The sequence below is a fragment of the Canis lupus genome, chromosome 24 (assembly GCF_011100685.1).
Source record: "Canis lupus familiaris isolate Mischka breed German Shepherd chromosome 24, alternate assembly UU_Cfam_GSD_1.0, whole genome shotgun sequence".
NCBI classification, from domain to species: domain Eukaryota; kingdom Metazoa; phylum Chordata; class Mammalia; order Carnivora; family Canidae; genus Canis; species Canis lupus.
In genome coordinates, this window is record NC_049245.1 from 266,411 (window position 1) to 283,114 (window position 16,704).

Genomic DNA, 16,704 nt, shown 5'->3' on the forward strand with positions numbered 1-16,704 from the left:
AGGGGGGCCGAGGGGAAGGGGCGCCCGCCCGCACCCTGCCCACCTGAAAGGCCGCCTGCGTGGCCCTGAGTGCGCCCTCCCCTCGACGGGCGAGCAGAGGCCTCCTGTTGCTGCGTCGCCCTGCAGCCAGGCGCTTGGTGTTCACGTCGTATTTCCACCTGTGGACTTGTCCTTGGGCTCACCCTTCCTTGTCCGTGGGATGCACCCCTGCACGGGGGGGCTGGGGACACGGTGCCACCCATTGGCCCCGTGGGCTCCGGGTCCTTCCAGCCGTCGTGGAACACAGCGGGGTCACCCCTTCGTGCCGGGTGCTCCCCCCTGGACCCCCCCAACTGTGCTGGCGGGGCTGGAGGGCCAGGAATGTGGACACGTTTGTGGTTCTCCATGCAGGTGGACATAGGGCCGCATCACGTTCCCAGTGGGACCCCAGCTAGGCGCTGGCTGTCCCCGGGAGGTCCTGGCTGTGCCCCGAACGGAGGGCCCGTCTGTCCCCGTGCCTGCCGCCCCGGTCTGTCCCTGTGCCTGCCACCCCGGCTGTCCCCATGCCCACCGCCCCGGCTCCCACACCCTCTGACCCCCGAGCGCCGTGTCGATGCCCCATCCCGGCCTGTGTCTTGCCCTGGGCACCGTCCCCACCGGGTGCGGCACCAGCTTCGTTGTCTCTGGCCAGCGCACGCGCACATCCGTCCCCGTCCGTCCTCTGGGTCTTTGTCCCGGGGCAGCCGGAGAAACCTTTTTGGGCATCTTGAGCCACATCTCAGCGCTCCTTTGCTCAGAACCTTCCAAGGGTCCCGTTTCTTTTCTTTTCTTTTTTTTTTTTTTTTTTTTTTAAGATTTATTCATTCATTCAGAGAGAGCGAGGAGAGAGGCAGAGACACAGGCAGAGGGAGAAGCAGGCTCCATGCAGGGAGCCTGACATGGGACTCCATCCCGGGTCCCCAGGACCACACCCCGTGCTGCAGGCGGCGCTAAACCGCTGAGCCACCGGGGCTGCCCAAGGGTCCTGTTTCTGTCTGGGGCCGAGTCTGAGCGAGCTCTGCTGGGCATTTGGGGGGTGAAGTGTCCCCTGAAATGGAACGGAGACTGAGGCACGGGGGTGCCCTGCGGGGGGAGCTGTGCCCCTAGACTGAGGCGTGTGTGGGGCGCCGGCCCATCCCACGCAATGACCCCGGGTGGGATTGTGAGGCAGTCGTAAGGACCTGAGGGAGGTCCAGGAGGCTCGAGGAGGAGTGGGCTCAGGAGGGGGGCGGTTTTCCACCAGGCGTCGGGTGAGGCCTTGGCGAGGGTGCGGTACTGTGGCAGACATCTGAGGTCACAGGCGCGAGAAGAGCACGTGCAAATGTCCTGGGGCAGCAGCTGCCCGGCAGGCTACAGACGAGCAGGGAGGCAGACAGGCCCCAGTGGGCAGGGTCGGCCTCAGGGGGCCTGTGGGCCTGGGATCAGAGGTCTCGGGTGCCGAGTGTCGTCACGGCCTGGTCCCTGGCGGCCTGCAGATGCCAGGATGGTCAGCTGGGGACGGGGGCCAGGCCTCCTCTGCAGTTTTGTAGGCGTGGGACGGGGGTGGGGTGGGGTGGAGGTTGGCTCTGGGTGAGCCGTGGAGACGGGTGGGAGGAGCGTGTCCGTGGAGGTCATCCCCAGTTCTGGCCTGGAGGGTGGAGGGTCACGTCGCCTTGGGGCACAGCCCGGGGAGGTGAGCAGCGGGGACTCCCAGAGCTCAGGGGTTCAGGAAGAGGGGGGCGAGAAGGGGCTGGAGGAGGCTGGGGTGGGGGGGCTGGGTGGGGGAGGCCGGGTTGGGCGCTGCAGCTGGGCCGAGCATGCGCAGGACGGCCCAGGACGGGCTTGGGGCCAGGGCCAGGGGCCTCCACGGGTGGCGAGGGCCTGTCTGGCAAGAGGGCAGGAGGCCGCAGGCAGGTGCTGGTGGGGCTGTGGCTGTGGCCGGGGTGGCCCGGGACCGCTGGGCACTTGCTGGGGATGGTTACCAGGGGTCGTGGGCCAACGACACAATGGGGGAGACAGCAACTGCGGCCTCAAGGGGATCAGGCAGTGGGCTGTTGGGAGCCCCTGGGCTGAGGAGGGCGTCCGGGTGCGGGGTGGCCTGCAGCGGGAGATGGGAGACAGTGGCTCTGCATGCAGGGTGCCGACCAACCATGTGGGTGCCAGGCTGTCAGAGGAATGGGGGGGGGGAATGCAGCACCCTCCTGGGGAGGGTCCCTGAGGGCTACACCCGGTGCTCCTTGCAGGTGGTGACCTGGGCTTGTGCCTCTGTCCCTCCCCTTCCTGACCTGGTGCGGAGCAGGTGCAGGTGTGGACCCGGCCAGGTGCCAGGAGGTCGGGTCCCTGTGGCCCTGGGCTCCTCGGGGGGGGGGAGGGGGGGACAGCCCCCGGGTGTCCTCCTGGCCGTGTGCTCCCGCCCCCAAGGTGAGAGCCTGCCGCCCAGAGGGCCCTGGAGCCAGTGCTCCCAGCAGCGCCAGAGGCGGCCTAGTGCCGCCGCCCCGAGTGGCTCCATCCCTGCCCAGCGAGGGCCCCTTCTGGCCCCGGGACGTGGCCTCCCCTCCTCCCGCGGCGTCACCGCAGGCCCCTGTCTCCCCTGCCCCGGCCCCGACCCTCCGCCACGAGCCCCCACTGCCCCGTTTCCAGCAGGGTCAAGCCTCACCCTGAGCCGGGCACACGGCGCCACCGGGACCACATCCCCGCGGGTGCCACCGTCCCTGCGTCCCTCCCACACTGTAAACCGGGGTATGATGGTGGGCGGGGAACGGTGGCCGTGAATCAGTGTCGCTCGGCTAATTGGATCTCAAAGGGCAGCAGATAGGAGGCCGCAGGCCCCAAGGCTCGGCCCGGGTGTGACCGCAGGGAGTGGCCTCCGTCGCCGCCGCCTTCAGACCTGGCGTCTGTCTGTGTTGACTCACTCCCCCCACCCCGGGCTGCTGCGCACAGGGTGCCCCAGCTACAGGGTGACGAGGGCGGGCAGTGCCGCCTGTGCGGGGCCGGGGGATGCCCGGGACACCTGCGGTGCTGCTCCTGCGGGATGGGCATGGACTGAGACGCTGCAGAAGCCCTGAGCTGACTTGGAAGGAGGGTGAAGACGATGGCGGATCTAGCGCAACAACATACTCTCTAACTTCTGAGTTTGTATGTTTGGAAGCTCAAGCCCAGAACGTATATGGCCTCTTTCATTTTTAATTTAAAAAAAATATATTTTTTTTAAGAGAGAGAATGGAGGGGGTGCAGCAGCAGGAGGGGGGGAATCTTAGCCAGACACCACACTGACTGTGGAGCCCCAGGTGGGATTCGATCTCAGGACTCTGAGATCCTGACTTGAGCCGAAATCAAGAGCCAGTGGAACCACCCGGGCGCCCCGGCCCGTGTTCAGCCTTCAGGGGAGGTCAGCGAGGCCACTTGTTCTGAGGCTGGACCGGACAAGAACTCTCCTGACCTTCACTTTTGCTTTTCTGAGATCGAGGTATAATCGGGGTACGACACTGTGCCAGTTTCAGGCGTGCAACACGGCGCTCCGCAGGCGTGCGCAGGCAGTGGGGTCAACGTCGGCCGCCACTGGGGCGTCGCCCCGTCACCCACCCCTGGCCGCCCTCGGCTCTACGTCGGTTGCCGTGCGTCCGGCGGGCCGGGCAGCGTGTGGGGCGCTTGGGGGTCGCGGCCTGCGCTCAGAGTCCCCGTCCCGGGGCCCGAGGCACGAGGTCCTGCCAGGTGTGTGGCCGAGGGCGGCGCCGGCCTGCTGGTCCCACGGACGTCCCGTCCCTGGACAGAGAATTTGCTGTTTCCCTTTTCTGGGTTGCAGCGGCCGTGACCGTGGGTGGCAGCGGCTCAGCGGGGGAAGCAGGCGCGTTCGGGGGCCGCGCCTTCCGGGGCCAACCTCACAGGGACTTTCGGGGGCTGGTGGTGTTGATGAAACCGGTTACTAAGAAACCTGTAGCCGCACAGCGCAGAGCAGGGCGGCCCCCGCCTGCGGGGCTGGTGCATTTGCTCAGGAAAGGGGTGGCGCAGCTGCTGGCCTGTCCTCGTGGACACGGCGTGGACCGGAGGCCAGGGCACTCGGCCTCGGGCTGCCGGGCTCCTCCTTCTCAGTGGGGTTCCCCGGGGATCCCGCCCCTGGACCGTCTTGGTGCAGGGGAAGGGAAACCCGCGTGTGTGGTCTGGGCCTGCGCCTGCGCCCCTCCTGCAGCTGGTCTCCTGGGGGGGCACCCCACTGCTGGGGTCGGGGTTCACGCTCGCCGGGTGAAGGAAGTGCCGGGTGCCAGCTGGGGCTGCAGGCAGGTAAGATGCACCCCACGGGGTTTGCCTGTGGCTTTGAGGTTTGCACTTGAGGCCGTGGGGCCCACTTGGCAGGAACCTCTCGAGGCTCTGCCCCCGACCCCGGCGGCCGTCTTCTCTGTCCGCACGCCCTGGTGCTGCCCCCGGCTCCCTGGCTCGGGCAGGTGGAGCAGCGAAGACCCCTCCTCTGTGGTCCTGTGCCGACCCTGCTGTGCCCCAGGGAGCACAGTCCATCCTCTGCGGGACGGGCCTCACTTTTTTCCTGGGGTCTCGTGCAGCCAGAAGCCAGGGGTGGGCGGCTGCGGCCTCATGCGGGGCAGGTGGGCTGTGGTGAGAGCCCGTCCCGGCCTCGGGGTTCCCCAGGGAGCCCCAGACCCCGCTGCGAGGGAGCCAGAGGGTGAGCGGAGGCAGGCTGACAGCATGGGTAAGCAGCAAAGCGGATTTTTTTCATTCCTGCCCAGTGTTTATTACCCGCGCTCCGTTTGTGTGCGGAAAACCCCAGACAAAGGTTCGATCCTGCAGACTGAGGCCCAGACGCACGGCCACGCTGCGGGGTCGGGCCCCGGGATGAGGCGGCTTGGATGTGGGCTGGCGAGCCGCAGAGGGGCGTCACTCAGCAGGGGCAGGGAGGTGTAGGGGAAACAGGACCCCGAAGTGTCTGCAAAGCCAAAGCCTGAATCCGCCTTGGAAAGACGAACAGCAGTGAAGGAACCTCAGAAATGCGAGCGTGGGGAGCAAGGTGCCCGGCGACGGGAGTGGGACTCGGGGTGTCACCCCCCGATGGGTTGGCCGGTTGGCGTTCCTGCGGCTGGAGGCCAACGGGCCCCTGCTGCTCCCTGCAGACGCAGGGGGATGGATGCTGCGCGCCAGACCCGGAGAGGTTAATTCTGGCCTGGAAGCCGCTGGAATTTGCACATGTGTTAGCCATAAAGGCTTTGCTGTCGCCCACCCGGCGGCTCCCGGGCTAAGGCATTGGAGTTTCGCGTGGAATCAGGGATGGGAAGCCCGAGCAAGGGCCGGGGTGGCCAGGTCATGGGGGCTCCCCGCCTTCCGCTCCCCCTCCTGGTGGCCCCGCGCGGTCAGGCCGCCCTTCCTCGCCCCGGGAGGAGAGCCGCGTCCCCTTGGTCCTGTGGGGCTCTGGCCGTGGGCGTCCCCGCACCCCCGCCCGGCTTCCTTCGGGCTAAGTGACCCGTCCTCCGCCGTCTCGCTGGCACCCTGGCTCCCACCCTGCGGGGTTTCCCCTTCCCTGCAAGAACCCAGGGCCACAGCACAGAACGGGACGGGATTTTCCAGCAGCTGGAAGGCCCTGAGGATGGGGCGGGGTACAGAGAGCCCCCAGGCTGTGCAAGGGCCCTAACCCTTTGCTCCCGGCCTGCCGGGACCCTCACCCCTCTCCGGCAAGGAGGGCTCCCCGGTTTCCTTGGTTGAAGGGGCAAACTGGAGAAAAAGACTTTCCACTTTGGGATTTTCCTTTTTTTTTTTTTAAGATTTTATTTATTTATTCATGAGAGAGACAGAGAGAGGCAGAGGCGTAGGCAGAGGGAGAAGCAGGCTCCATGCAGGGACCGGATACGGGACTTGATCCCGGGACCCCGGGGTCATGGCCTGAGCTCGCTCCACTGCCGAGTGCCCCCCCCTGGCCCCGAGGCCTCAGCCGCAGGCACGCAGACCCCCCAGCAGAGGCGAGGGGAGCACGTGGAAGCAGGGGCCCGGCCTGCCCTGCCCGCGTGCCCGGAGGCCGCTGTCTCCACTTCCCAGCTGCTGAGAAGCCTGAGCCTCCTCCGGGCTGCGGGCGGGTGGGCGGGCGGGGGAGGGAAGCTAATTCGTGTCAGATGGAGGGGCGCAGGGGGGGCCGTGCTCGCTCGCCTGGCTTTTGTTTCCGGCCTCTGACTCCTGACGGTGCCGTGGCCGTGGGAGGCCACGGGGAGGCTGCTGCGCCCCTGCCCCCTGCCCGTCTCTGGTCGCGCTTGGCGGGAACTCCTGCAGAGGGAGAGGGGCTCAGCGCCCGCCAACTGAGGGGCTCCTGCCGGGCCGGCCATGCGGCTGCGCGCCCTGACCTCGGGGCCGCCTGGAGGCTGCGCTCACCGGGCCCGGCCGCGCCGGCACCCGCGCCGGGTGAGTGGGTGCGAGCCGTGGGTGTGCGGGGGGGGGGGGGGGTGGGGGGGGCGGGAGCTGGGGAGCCGGGTCTCTGGGAGCCAAGAGCTTTTGGGCCAGGGCACCTGCGAGTGTGCCCTTGTCGGTGCACATTGGCGTGTTTCTGTGCACGTGGGCGCCTTGCATGGCCCTCAGGGGGTCGAGGCGGGAGGCCGGCGCCCTGGGGAGCGCACATGGGGGACAGTCGGGGGGCCAGCTGTCCGATGCAAGTGCCATTTGAACACTCTCCCTGGACTCCTTTCCTGGGGTGGGAGTGGGACGCTGGCCGCAGCCCAGATTCCCCCCAAGGGAGGGGGCCCCCAGCCTGCTGGTGCTGGGGCTGTGCCGACTGCCTCACCAGGGCCACGCCGCCCTCCTGGTCCAGGAGACGCCCCAGGCCCCGCTGGCTCCAGCAGCCGTCCATCTGAGCCTGGTAATTGGGCATTTATTACATTTTTTCTCCTGGAAACTTGTAAGGTTCTGAGAAATGAAAAGTCGCAGCAGCGGCTACTTCCCGTCACTGTGGCCGCCCCGCACGCGCGGGTGTTCGGCGTCAGGGCCCGACACTATTGCCGGGAGCCTGGGGACAGTGTGTGGTGGTGGAGGGCGTCCACGCCTGTGTCCTCCGCTGCCGGCGGCCGGACGGCCCAGTGGGCATCGTCCCGGAGGCGCGGGGGCCCCTGTGTCCGTGCATGGAGGTTGGTCTGTGTTTTTGGCCGGGGTCCGCCCCTGGGAATGACACCTGCGGTTTCCCGGCCCCGGAGGTCATGCCTAAATCCTCTCTCCCAGGCCCGGATTCTGCTGATTTGGCCTTTGTGGGGGTCGCTGTTGTGCGCCGTGACTGCACCCGGGGGACCCACGGAGAGTTCTGTGGAGAGTTCTGTGCAGCTTCGCATTCCGCAGCGCACAGCAGAGCCTTACCCGCGGGCGCACGGGGAGCTTTCCCTTTGCTCCATTTTGCAGAGACTTTTTTTTCCTTCTATAAAGGGACCTCACGGTCAAGACGGGCGCTGATGACTGGGTGCCCCTCGGGGAGTCCCCGGGGAATGGGCAGCCCCGCGCGCTGCCCTTCCAACTGTCTGCTCCTAACAATTAAATGCAATTTAGATTCCTGAACTGAGCCTGCCCAAGGCCCCGCCTCGCAGCTCCCGCCCCCGGCACGCTGCGGCCCCACCTCCCCGGAGCAAGGAGCAAGGAGCGCGGCATCAGGTGAGAACAAAGGCCGGCTAATCCCGCCGGCTCACCTCACACCGGGGATGTTCTGTGCGGGTGACGCGGGAGCAGAGGCCGGGGCTCAGGGATGGGCCCGCCCGGCTCAGCGCCTCGCTGGGGAGCCTGCAGCCTTCTAGCCGCGGCCCAGCGGGCAGGAAAGCCGCGGAACACAGTGCCTCTTTCTCCCTGGGTGGAATAAAGGTATTTGGAAGGAATAAAAGGTCCCAGTGTCCCCCAGTTGGCCCACTGACTGGGGCTGATTCATGCCTCGTTAACAAATGGTAATTGAGGGTCCAAGGCCCACTGTCTGCAGGCGCTGTGCAGGGGCTGGGGACGCGGGGGAGAGCCCTGTGCCCCGCGATGGAGCCCACACGGGAGAGAAGGCACAGAAGCCACCCTGACATGCGGGGGAAGGGATGTGCCAGCTGGGGCACGGCCACGAGGACTGTATTTTGAGATGTCTGAATGCCTGCTCCTGTCTGAGCGCAAGCCGGGGGGAGACGGGGCCCGAGCCCACAGCCTTGGACTTCGGCCGTGTGGTTTCGGTTTTGCGTCCTCCCGTCCATGTTTGTGGGACTGGGGTGGTCATGGTTACGCACACAAGGGCCCTGCCGAGGTCCCGGGTTTCACAGTGGGAGCACCGAGGTCCCTGTCTTGCAGGCACTGGGGGGCTCTCAAAGAGTTCAGTCTCCGTAATGAGCAGGTGATTGGGTGCCTTCTGTTTACGCAGGGTGGGTCCTTCTGGTGTGGTCCACGACGTAGTGGTGGCACCCAGTCCTGGCTGCAGGTTGGCATCATGGGGTGAGTTTGGAAAAAAAAATGTGTACTCTGGCCCCATCTCCAGATGGTCTGTCTTAACTGGGTGGGGTGGGGTTTACACAGAGTGGTTTCAAAAGCTGAGCAAATGGGCAGCCCGGGGGGCTCCTTCGGCCCAGGGCGTGACCCAAGGGTCCCAGGATCGAGTCCTACATCCAGCTCCCTGCATGGAGCCTGCTTCTCCCTCTGCCTGTGTCTCTGCCTGTCATGAATAAATAAATAAAATGTTTAAAAAAAAAAAAAAAGCTGACCTGGTGATTCCTGCGGCTGCTGGTGCGCATGACTGGTACCTGGTATCTATAGTATTTGGTCATTTACAGTAGCTCTGTTCCTAGGCGGGATGGGAAGTATCCTTTGGGTCCCCAAGTCCCTAGGCACGTGCCCGGGGCCCCGGAGCGTGCACTGCAAGCAGCAGAACCTGCATCCTGCTTGGTGCACGACACTGCCCCCTTAGGCTTGACAAGATCAGCAAAAACACCACAAGATGCCTGAGGATTCGACAAGACTGCAGAGGAACTGGGAGTGGTGAGGTGGAATGTGGGGACCTGTAAGCTGCCTGCACTCCAGACAGCTGGAATAGCAGGGAAGACTGGAGCAGCCAGAGCAGCTGCCCACATGGGAATCCCCCCTCGGCCGGTTCCAGGCCCTTATAAGGCCAACCGGGGGATGGTAGCTGTGAGCGGTTAGGCTGTGGGTCAGGGAGTAAGGGGTCCTGGTCTGAAACCATCGAGTTGTGCATGTAAGCACGTGCAATTTTCAAAGTTGTTTTGGCTGTTCTTAGTGCTTTGAATGTAAACATGAATTTTAGAACCCATTTGCCGACTTATTTATTATTTAAAAAAAAATCCTGCTGGGATCTCCATTGGGATGGTGTGGAATCTGTAGGTTGTACGGAAGAACTGCATCTTGACTCGAGCGAGGCTTACCATCCATGAACATGGTATATCCCTCCGTTCTGTCTCCAGGTCTTCCTCACTTTCTTTCTGAAATGGCTTGTGTTTTTTTTTTTTTTTTTTAATATATGGTTAGGTGAGAATGTTTTATTTTTATTTTTATGTATTTTTAAAGAATTTTTAAAGATTTTTATTTATTTATTAGAGACAGAAATAGAGAGAGAGACAGGCAGAGGGAGAAGCAGGCTCTGTGCAGGGAGCCCGACGTGGGACTCGATCCTGGGTCTCCAGGATCACGCCCTGGGCCGAAGGCAGGCGCTGAACCGCTGAGCCACCTGGGCTGCCCTGGTTTGTGGTTTGTTTTCTTTTTTTTTATCTTTTAGGTGTTTCACGTCTTTTGTTAGATTTACTCCTAAGACTTAATGTTTTTGATGATACTATAAATGGTAATATTCTTTGAGTTTCAGTTTCTGAATGTGCATTGCTAGGAAGTAGTTTGTACATCCAGTGAACTCCTGTCCTTCAACTTGGCTAAACTTCTTTGTTAGTTCTAGAGGGTTTTTTGTACATTTCATAACTTTTTTTTGTTTGTTTTTATAGACAGTGGTGTCTGTGACTAAGGACAGTTTCACTTCTTCCTTTGCAAACTGGATACTTTTTATTTATTTTTCTTGCCCAGATGCACTGGTTAGTGTTAAATAGAAATGTTCATTGCAGACATCTGTGCCTCATTCCAGAGCTTAAAGGGAAAGCATTCAGTCTGTTGTTGTTAATTTGGGGTTTGCTATAGGTTTTATCGAGTTGAGGAACCCTTTCTCTATTTTGATTTGAGAGTGTTTATCAGAAAGTGTATGTTGGATTTTGTCAGACTTTTTTTTTTTTCTTTTTCCTGATTAATTGAAAGATTGTGTAGGTTTCTTTTTTAGTTTATTGTTTGGTATTTGAATGTTAAACCAACTTTGCCCCCCTGGGATAAATCCTGTTTGCTATGATGTATTATTTAGAAGTGTGTTGTTGGGGGCACTTGGGAGGCTCAGTGGTTGAGTGTTTGCCCTCGGCTCAGGTTGTGATCCTGGGGTCCTGGGATCCAGTCCCCTAGTGGGCTCCCCGCAGGGAGCCTGCTTCTCCCTCTGCCTGTGTCTCTGCCTTTCTCTTCTCTCATGAATAAATAATAATAAAAAAATTATAAATGTGTTTAGTTTCCAAAAACTTGGGAATTTTATGGAGATCTTTTATTTATGGTTTCTAATATAATCCCGTTGTGATTGGAGAATATATTTAGTATGGTTTGAATGCTTTTAAATTTATTTAGACTTAAAAAAATTATTTAGACGTGTTTTATGTCCTAGACTGTGGTCTGCCTCATTAAACATTCCATGTGTGCTTGAAAAGGACGTGTATTCTGTTGCTGTTGGGTCAGATAGTCTATCAGTGTCAATTAGGTCAGGTCTTTTGAGAATGTTATGTATCTTTGGTTATTTCCTGCAATAACTATCAATTGTTATTATTGATAAAAATAATTATTAGTGATTGAGAACGGGTCTATTAGCTTGTTGGGGCTGCTGTAACAAAATACTGTGGACTGCAGGACTTAAGTGCAGTAATTTATTTTCTTACAGTTCTGAAGGCTGGGAGTCCAGGATCAAGGTGCTGACAGCCTTGGTTTTTCTGAGGCCTTTTTCCTTGGTTTTTAGATGACTGTCTTCTCACTGACTCCTCAAATGGACTTTTCTCAGTGTGCAAGCCTCCCCACCTCCCCGCCCGTATCTCTTCCTCTTCTTGTAAGGGCAGCAGTCCTACTGGAGTAGGATCCCACCCTTATGACCATGTTTGACCTTATTCACCAGTTTAAAATGTCCCATCTCTACATACAGTCATATTCAGGGTTAAGGCTTTTTTAACGTATGAATTTCATGAGAGCACAGTTCAGTCTAAAAGAGAGAGAAACAGTTTCCTTTTTTTTTTTGTATTTTTTTATTGGAGTTTGATTTGCCAACATATAGTATAACACCCAGTGCTCATCCAGTCAAGTGCTGCTGTCAGTGCCCGTCACCAAAGAAATAAGATTCTGACAATATTTACACATTTGTCTATTTATGTCTTTGCAATTCTATCATTTCTTGCTTTATGGATTTTGAAAGTATTGTTAATAGGTGCATAAATGTTTAGGATTATATGTTCTCTTAATGCATATACCCTCTTATTGTGAAATCCCTTTCTTTATCAATAGTAACATTCTTTAACCTGGAATTGACTCTGTTTGATATTAATATAGCCACTCCAGCTTTCATTTAACATTACCCTTGTATGTTTTCTCTGTCTTGTCTTTATTTTATTTTATTTTTTTTAAAGAGAGACACACAGAGAGAGGCAGAGACACAGGCAGAGGGAAAAGCAGGCTCCCTGCAGGGAGCCTGATACAGAACTCGATCCCAGGACCTCAGGATCATGACCTGAGCCAAAGGCAGATGTTCAACTGCTGAGCCACCCAGGCATCCCTGTCTTTTCACTTTTTAAAAGAATATAATCTGACAACCATTGCCTTTGAGTTAAGGCATCTAAACTATGTACATAATGTGACTACTAATACAGTTAGATTTAAATCATCAATTTGCTGTTTGTTTTGTTTCTTTTACCTAGCCTTTGCTCTGCTTTCTCTTTTCTGCCATGTTTAGATTAGTTGAACTTTTATTTACTTTAATTTTTTATTTTAAAAACTTTTATTTTTAAGTGATCTCTACACCCAATGTGGGGCTTGAACTCAGGGCCGGAGATCAAGGGTCTTGTGCTCCACTGACTAAATTAGTTGAAATTTTAAAAAATAATTTCATTTTCTCTCCTTTGTTGGATTATTACCTATCACTCATTATTTTAGTAGTTGCTTTGAGATTTATAGTACATATCCCTAGTTTCTCACAGTCTGCTTCACATGAGAGTGTATGACTTCATGAATAGTATGAGAGCCTTGCAGTAGAACCTACATTTCTTTTTTCCTGAGCTTTGTACTGCTTTTCTTTGTTTTTTAATATTTTATTTTATTTGAGAAAGAGAGAGAGAGAGAAAGCAAGCACGAATGGCGGACAGAGGCAGAGGGAGAGGGAGAAGCAGATTCCTCGCTGAGCAGGGAGCTCAACACGGGGCTTGATTCCAGGACCCTGAGATCATGATCCATCCCGAAGGCAGACGTTTAACTGACTGAGCTACCCAGGTGCCCCTGTGCTGTTTTATCAGAAATTTTAGTTTTACGTCTGTTGAAGCTCACATTACATCACTATTAGTTTTTTTTTTATTAAACAGTTAATTATCTTGTAGTGAGTTTTCAATATAAAAGAAAGTATTACGTATTTATCCACATACTTAACATTTCTGGTGCTGTTCCTTCTGTGTAAAGTGGTCTTTCCACTTGTGATCACTTTCCTTGCACTCAGACTATGTTTAACTTGTAGTAGGTGTCATCTGGGGATGGATGTGTTTCAGCTTTTGCGTATCATAAGAATTTTAAAATTCACTTTACTTTTTGAATGCTGTTTTTGCTGGGTCCAGAATTTTAGGTCAGAATTTCTCTGGGCGCTCTCTGTCTCTCTGCCGTTTTCTCACTGGCTTTGTTCTCTGTGGGAAATCTGCTCTTGTGCTAATGGTTGGTCCCCTGTCGCATTGTGTCCTTTCCTTCCCTCTGGGGGGCACTTACGATTTTCTGTATATCACTGGGTTGGAGCAGTGTGATTATCATGTGCCTTGGTGTTGTTTCGGCCACACTTCTTGTACTTGGGATTTGTTGAGTTTCTTCAGTTTTTGGGTTGATAATTTTGCTTAGATTTTGGGAAAGTTTTAGGCTTTATTTTTTCATATACCCCCCCCCCCAACTTTACAGAGACTCCAATTACACGTGTGTTAGGCTGCTTGAACTTTCCCACAGCTCACTGATGCTCTGTCTGTTTATCTGTGTTTAATTAGGTGGTCTCTCCTTTCTGTACTTTATTCCGGGCAGTTTGTACTGTGATGTGTGCACACACTGCACACATGTACTCATCAGAGGGCCCTGTGCGCATCTTAGGGGTTCCACGCGGCTCTGTTTCAAGGTGCTGTGGCAAGTGAACTCTTGCTGCCCTGTTTTGCATGAATGCTTAGTACCGTCTCCTCAGTCCCAGGTAGTTAGTTCCCTGGTCCCCTCCTTCTCTGCATCCTGGGGCCTTCCTTGATGCAGGAATCTGGAGCAGTCATGGAGCTCACCTCACTGTTTTCCTGCCTCTGGGGAACTGGAGAGATTTGTTTGCCTGTTCATGAACGTCCGATAAATAGTCATCACTGTGTGCTTTCCTCTCAGAGTTCTTTCGCTCAGCACAATAATTCATGCATGAGTTATCAATGAGCTTTCGATGCTCATCCATGGTTAGTAGCATATAACGGTAGTAAGCTCTTCCGTGCTCCTGAACAGTGTTCCACCGTAGGACTGTATCGCAGTTTGTGTACCCAGTCTCCTTTGGATGGGTGTTTGAGTTATTTTCTGTTTGGAAATCTTGCACTGTTAAGTAAGGCAGATCTGCCCATTCTTGCACAAAACTTTTGTGGGCATATGCATTCGTTCCAGTTCGTGACTCTAGGAGTGGATTGCTGAGTCACCAGATTGTTGTAGATCTAAAAACATGTGTAAGAAGCTGTAGTTGTACCATTTGTTTCCCATTCTGGCTAACATTTAATCTTCCGGTGCTAAGTACCGGCTTCAGTGAATCTGTGCACTCAGAGGAGACGCTCAAACGTATCACCAATCGGGTAGACTGACTGGCGTTTGGTTTCTCAGGCAAATTGAATTTTTGTAAGATCATCAGATATGGCCATGAGCCCTGACCCTGCAAAGAGGGGTCTGGTGGGCGAGTGGTTCGTGTAGTCCCCGAGCCGGCGTGTGTCGTGGATTCAGTGCCGGGCCGGGTGTAGGGAGGAACCACATATCTTAGCACACTGGCCTCACGTGAATGCTTCTCCATCCTCGTGAGCCCAGCTGCATCCGGAGAGGCCCAGGGGCCAGGAGACTCAGTCACTAGCTTCCTCTGTTGGCTGAGCATCTTCTGGCAGTGCCTGTGGATGACTTTGTCATAGCAGTAGCCGTTGGCCTGCAGCGTGGACGCTAGTACATGGTCCTATAAGCAGTGCTGACGAGCGCGGCACCCTGACGGCCTTGGCCCAGTCTCAGGGGATCGGCAAGCGGGGCAGCTGTGGGCTTCCGGCTGGGCCCTGGCACTGGGAATGCTGACGGGGTATCCGCGGCCCCCGGGGGAATCCCGGCCTTGGCGGCATGGCTGCTTGTTCTTCCCTGTTTAACTGTAAGGTTCCTGTTTTAGCTTTTCCCGGACTCCGCTAGACGTCCCACTTCCTGAAAGAGAAGAGAGAAAAGCAAACAAACTGGTTCGTGGAGCTGACAGTTTCTCCCTTTGCTCTTTCAGCTGGAGGAGTTCACGAGCCTGCACAGCTTTAAGAACAAAGTCTTTAAAAAGCCCAAGGTCTGTGGGGTTTGCAAGCAGATTATCGACAGCCACGGGATTTTATGCCGAGGTGAGTGCACGTCTGTCGTTCACCCGCCGAGGAAACAGGAACCGCAGCAAACACTCGAGCAAAACCCAAATGAAAAGCTGCTTTCGGGGCGGGGTGGGGGGGGGGGGGGGCGGTTCCCAAATGTTCAGTGGTGGCGCCCCTTCCTGGCGGGTGTTCCCCCCACCGCTGCCGGCCGGTCCACTGAGCTTACCCCCTTGCAGCTGGGGAGGAGCGTGGCTAGAAGGAGCGAGGCTGCTGGCCGTGCTGGGGGCGCCGTGGCCCTCGTGGCTCGGCCTCACAGTCGCGCACGCCGACCCTCAGCACAGTTGGCAGGCGGGCGCTCTGCACGTCGGTGCTGGGCCTTCGGCCTGTCGTCAGGCTCTGTGGCTGCCGGTGCTCCAAAGCTCACACCCAGGCGGCCCGCTGCTTGTGCAGTCGGAGACCTGCGCAGCGGGCCTGTGGGGGCGGTGGTTCTGGTCCCGAGAGCCCCAGGGTCCCCGTGGGGCGTGGGCCTGTGTCACAGTGTGGGGCGGGCTGGGCCCGGAGGAGGCGTGGGCTGCCGGGTGGTGCCCTGTGGTTGGCGGGTGTCGCTGGCGGCCTTCGTTTGCGTCGGGCTTGCCTCTTGGTCCCCGTCCCCCCTGAGGACCCGCGGTGCTGTCTGCAGGGCTGCCCTGCGCTGGGCTGCGGGGACGAGGGTCGGGCATCCGCAGTGAGGGGGCGACACGGGCCTCTCGGGGCCCCTCTTGCCGGGAAGGGGCCGGAGGGTGGGGGCAGCTGGTGTGGCTGCTCCTCCGGAGGACCCGCGCCCTCCCTCCCTGATCCCCGGTGTCTCTGTCTCCTTTTCTGGGCGTGCGGGCCCCCTCCCTTCTCCCAGAACGGGCCCGGGGGCCTCCCCCTCCCCTGGCCCCCGAGAGCTGCCGCCGGGGCCGGAGGGGTCGTGCATTCGGGACTCGGTGCTCCTGCTGGAGGGATCACTGTGCTGGCTCCAGCCTCGAATGGGCACCCGGTGACGGCGTCAGGCGAAGAGGGCCTGTGAGGGATGCGTCTCCTGGGGACTGACTCGTCAGCGTGGAGGTGTCTCCCTGTGGATGTGCGGGGGCAGGGTGTGCGCATGCTGCTCCCAGGGCCGGGTTTGGGAGCCGGGCAGGGTCATGCGGGTGTAGACAGGGCCCGGCAGGGTCGTGCGGGTATCCGTGATTGGCTGCTCAGGGGAGCGGTGGCCTTTCCGTGGTTCTCTTCAGTGCCCCTGACAGCGCGTTGTCAGGTCTGTTCCTTCTGTCACGGCAGCGTGAAGACCGCGAAGGAGAGCCCGGGGAGCTTTGTCTCCTGCGAGTCATACGCGTCACGTGCCTCTGTGTGCGGAGCCTGTGTGTGGGCCCCGGAGACCAGGAGGCCCGCCCGGTACACACGGCGTCTAAGCAGTCACGCCCGCCCGCGTCGTGAGGCTGTGGGGGAAGGGGGAAGGCTGGAGAAGCAGGAGGGATGCTGGCGTCGCGTGGGGACCGTGGAGCCAGGCTGCCAGGCTTCCCACTCTGCCTGTCTGTGCTCGAATTTTCCTCTAGCGAATAATGGCTTACACGGAGCACACCGAGTGGTGACTGGCTCAAGGTGTGCAGTAGGGATGCCGGGGCGGCTCAGCGGTGGAGCATCTGCCCTCAGACCAAGGCGTGACCCCGGGGGTCCCGGGATCGAGTCCCGCGTCGGGCTCCTTGCAGGGAGCCTGCTTCTCCCTCTGCTTGGGTCCCTGCTTCTCTCTTCTCTGTGTGTCTCATGGGGAAATAAATCTTAAAAAAAAAAAAAAGTGTCTAGTAGTGTTGGTGATGGTGATGAAGGTGATGCAGGCAATGATGCT

The 16,704-nt window shown here is 57.9% G+C and overlaps 1 protein-coding gene and 1 long non-coding RNA gene across 2 annotated transcripts in view; one reads left to right on the forward strand and one right to left on the reverse strand.

Annotated features, from left to right (window-relative positions):
* Nucleotides 1-929: 929 nt before the first annotated feature.
* On the reverse strand, nt 930-2,679 carry LOC119865605. The gene is made up of 3 exons (XR_005377438.1): nt 2,654-2,679; nt 1,980-2,095; nt 930-1,487 (listed from the first exon to the last, which is right to left on the reverse strand). It is a non-coding gene; the product is annotated as an uncharacterized LOC119865605 (long non-coding RNA).
* Nucleotides 2,680-2,994: 315 nt separating this feature from the next.
* LOC119877499 overlaps nt 2,995-16,704 on the forward strand; it is a 29,554-nt gene continuing 15,844 nt past the window's right edge. The window contains exons 1-3 of the mRNA XM_038572974.1: nt 2,995-3,079; nt 3,521-4,275; nt 14,765-14,873. Of these exons, the coding sequence (XP_038428902.1) occupies nt 2,995-3,079; nt 3,521-4,275; nt 14,765-14,873 (949 nt within the window). The remainder of the gene's footprint in view (nt 3,080-3,520; nt 4,276-14,764; nt 14,874-16,704) is intronic.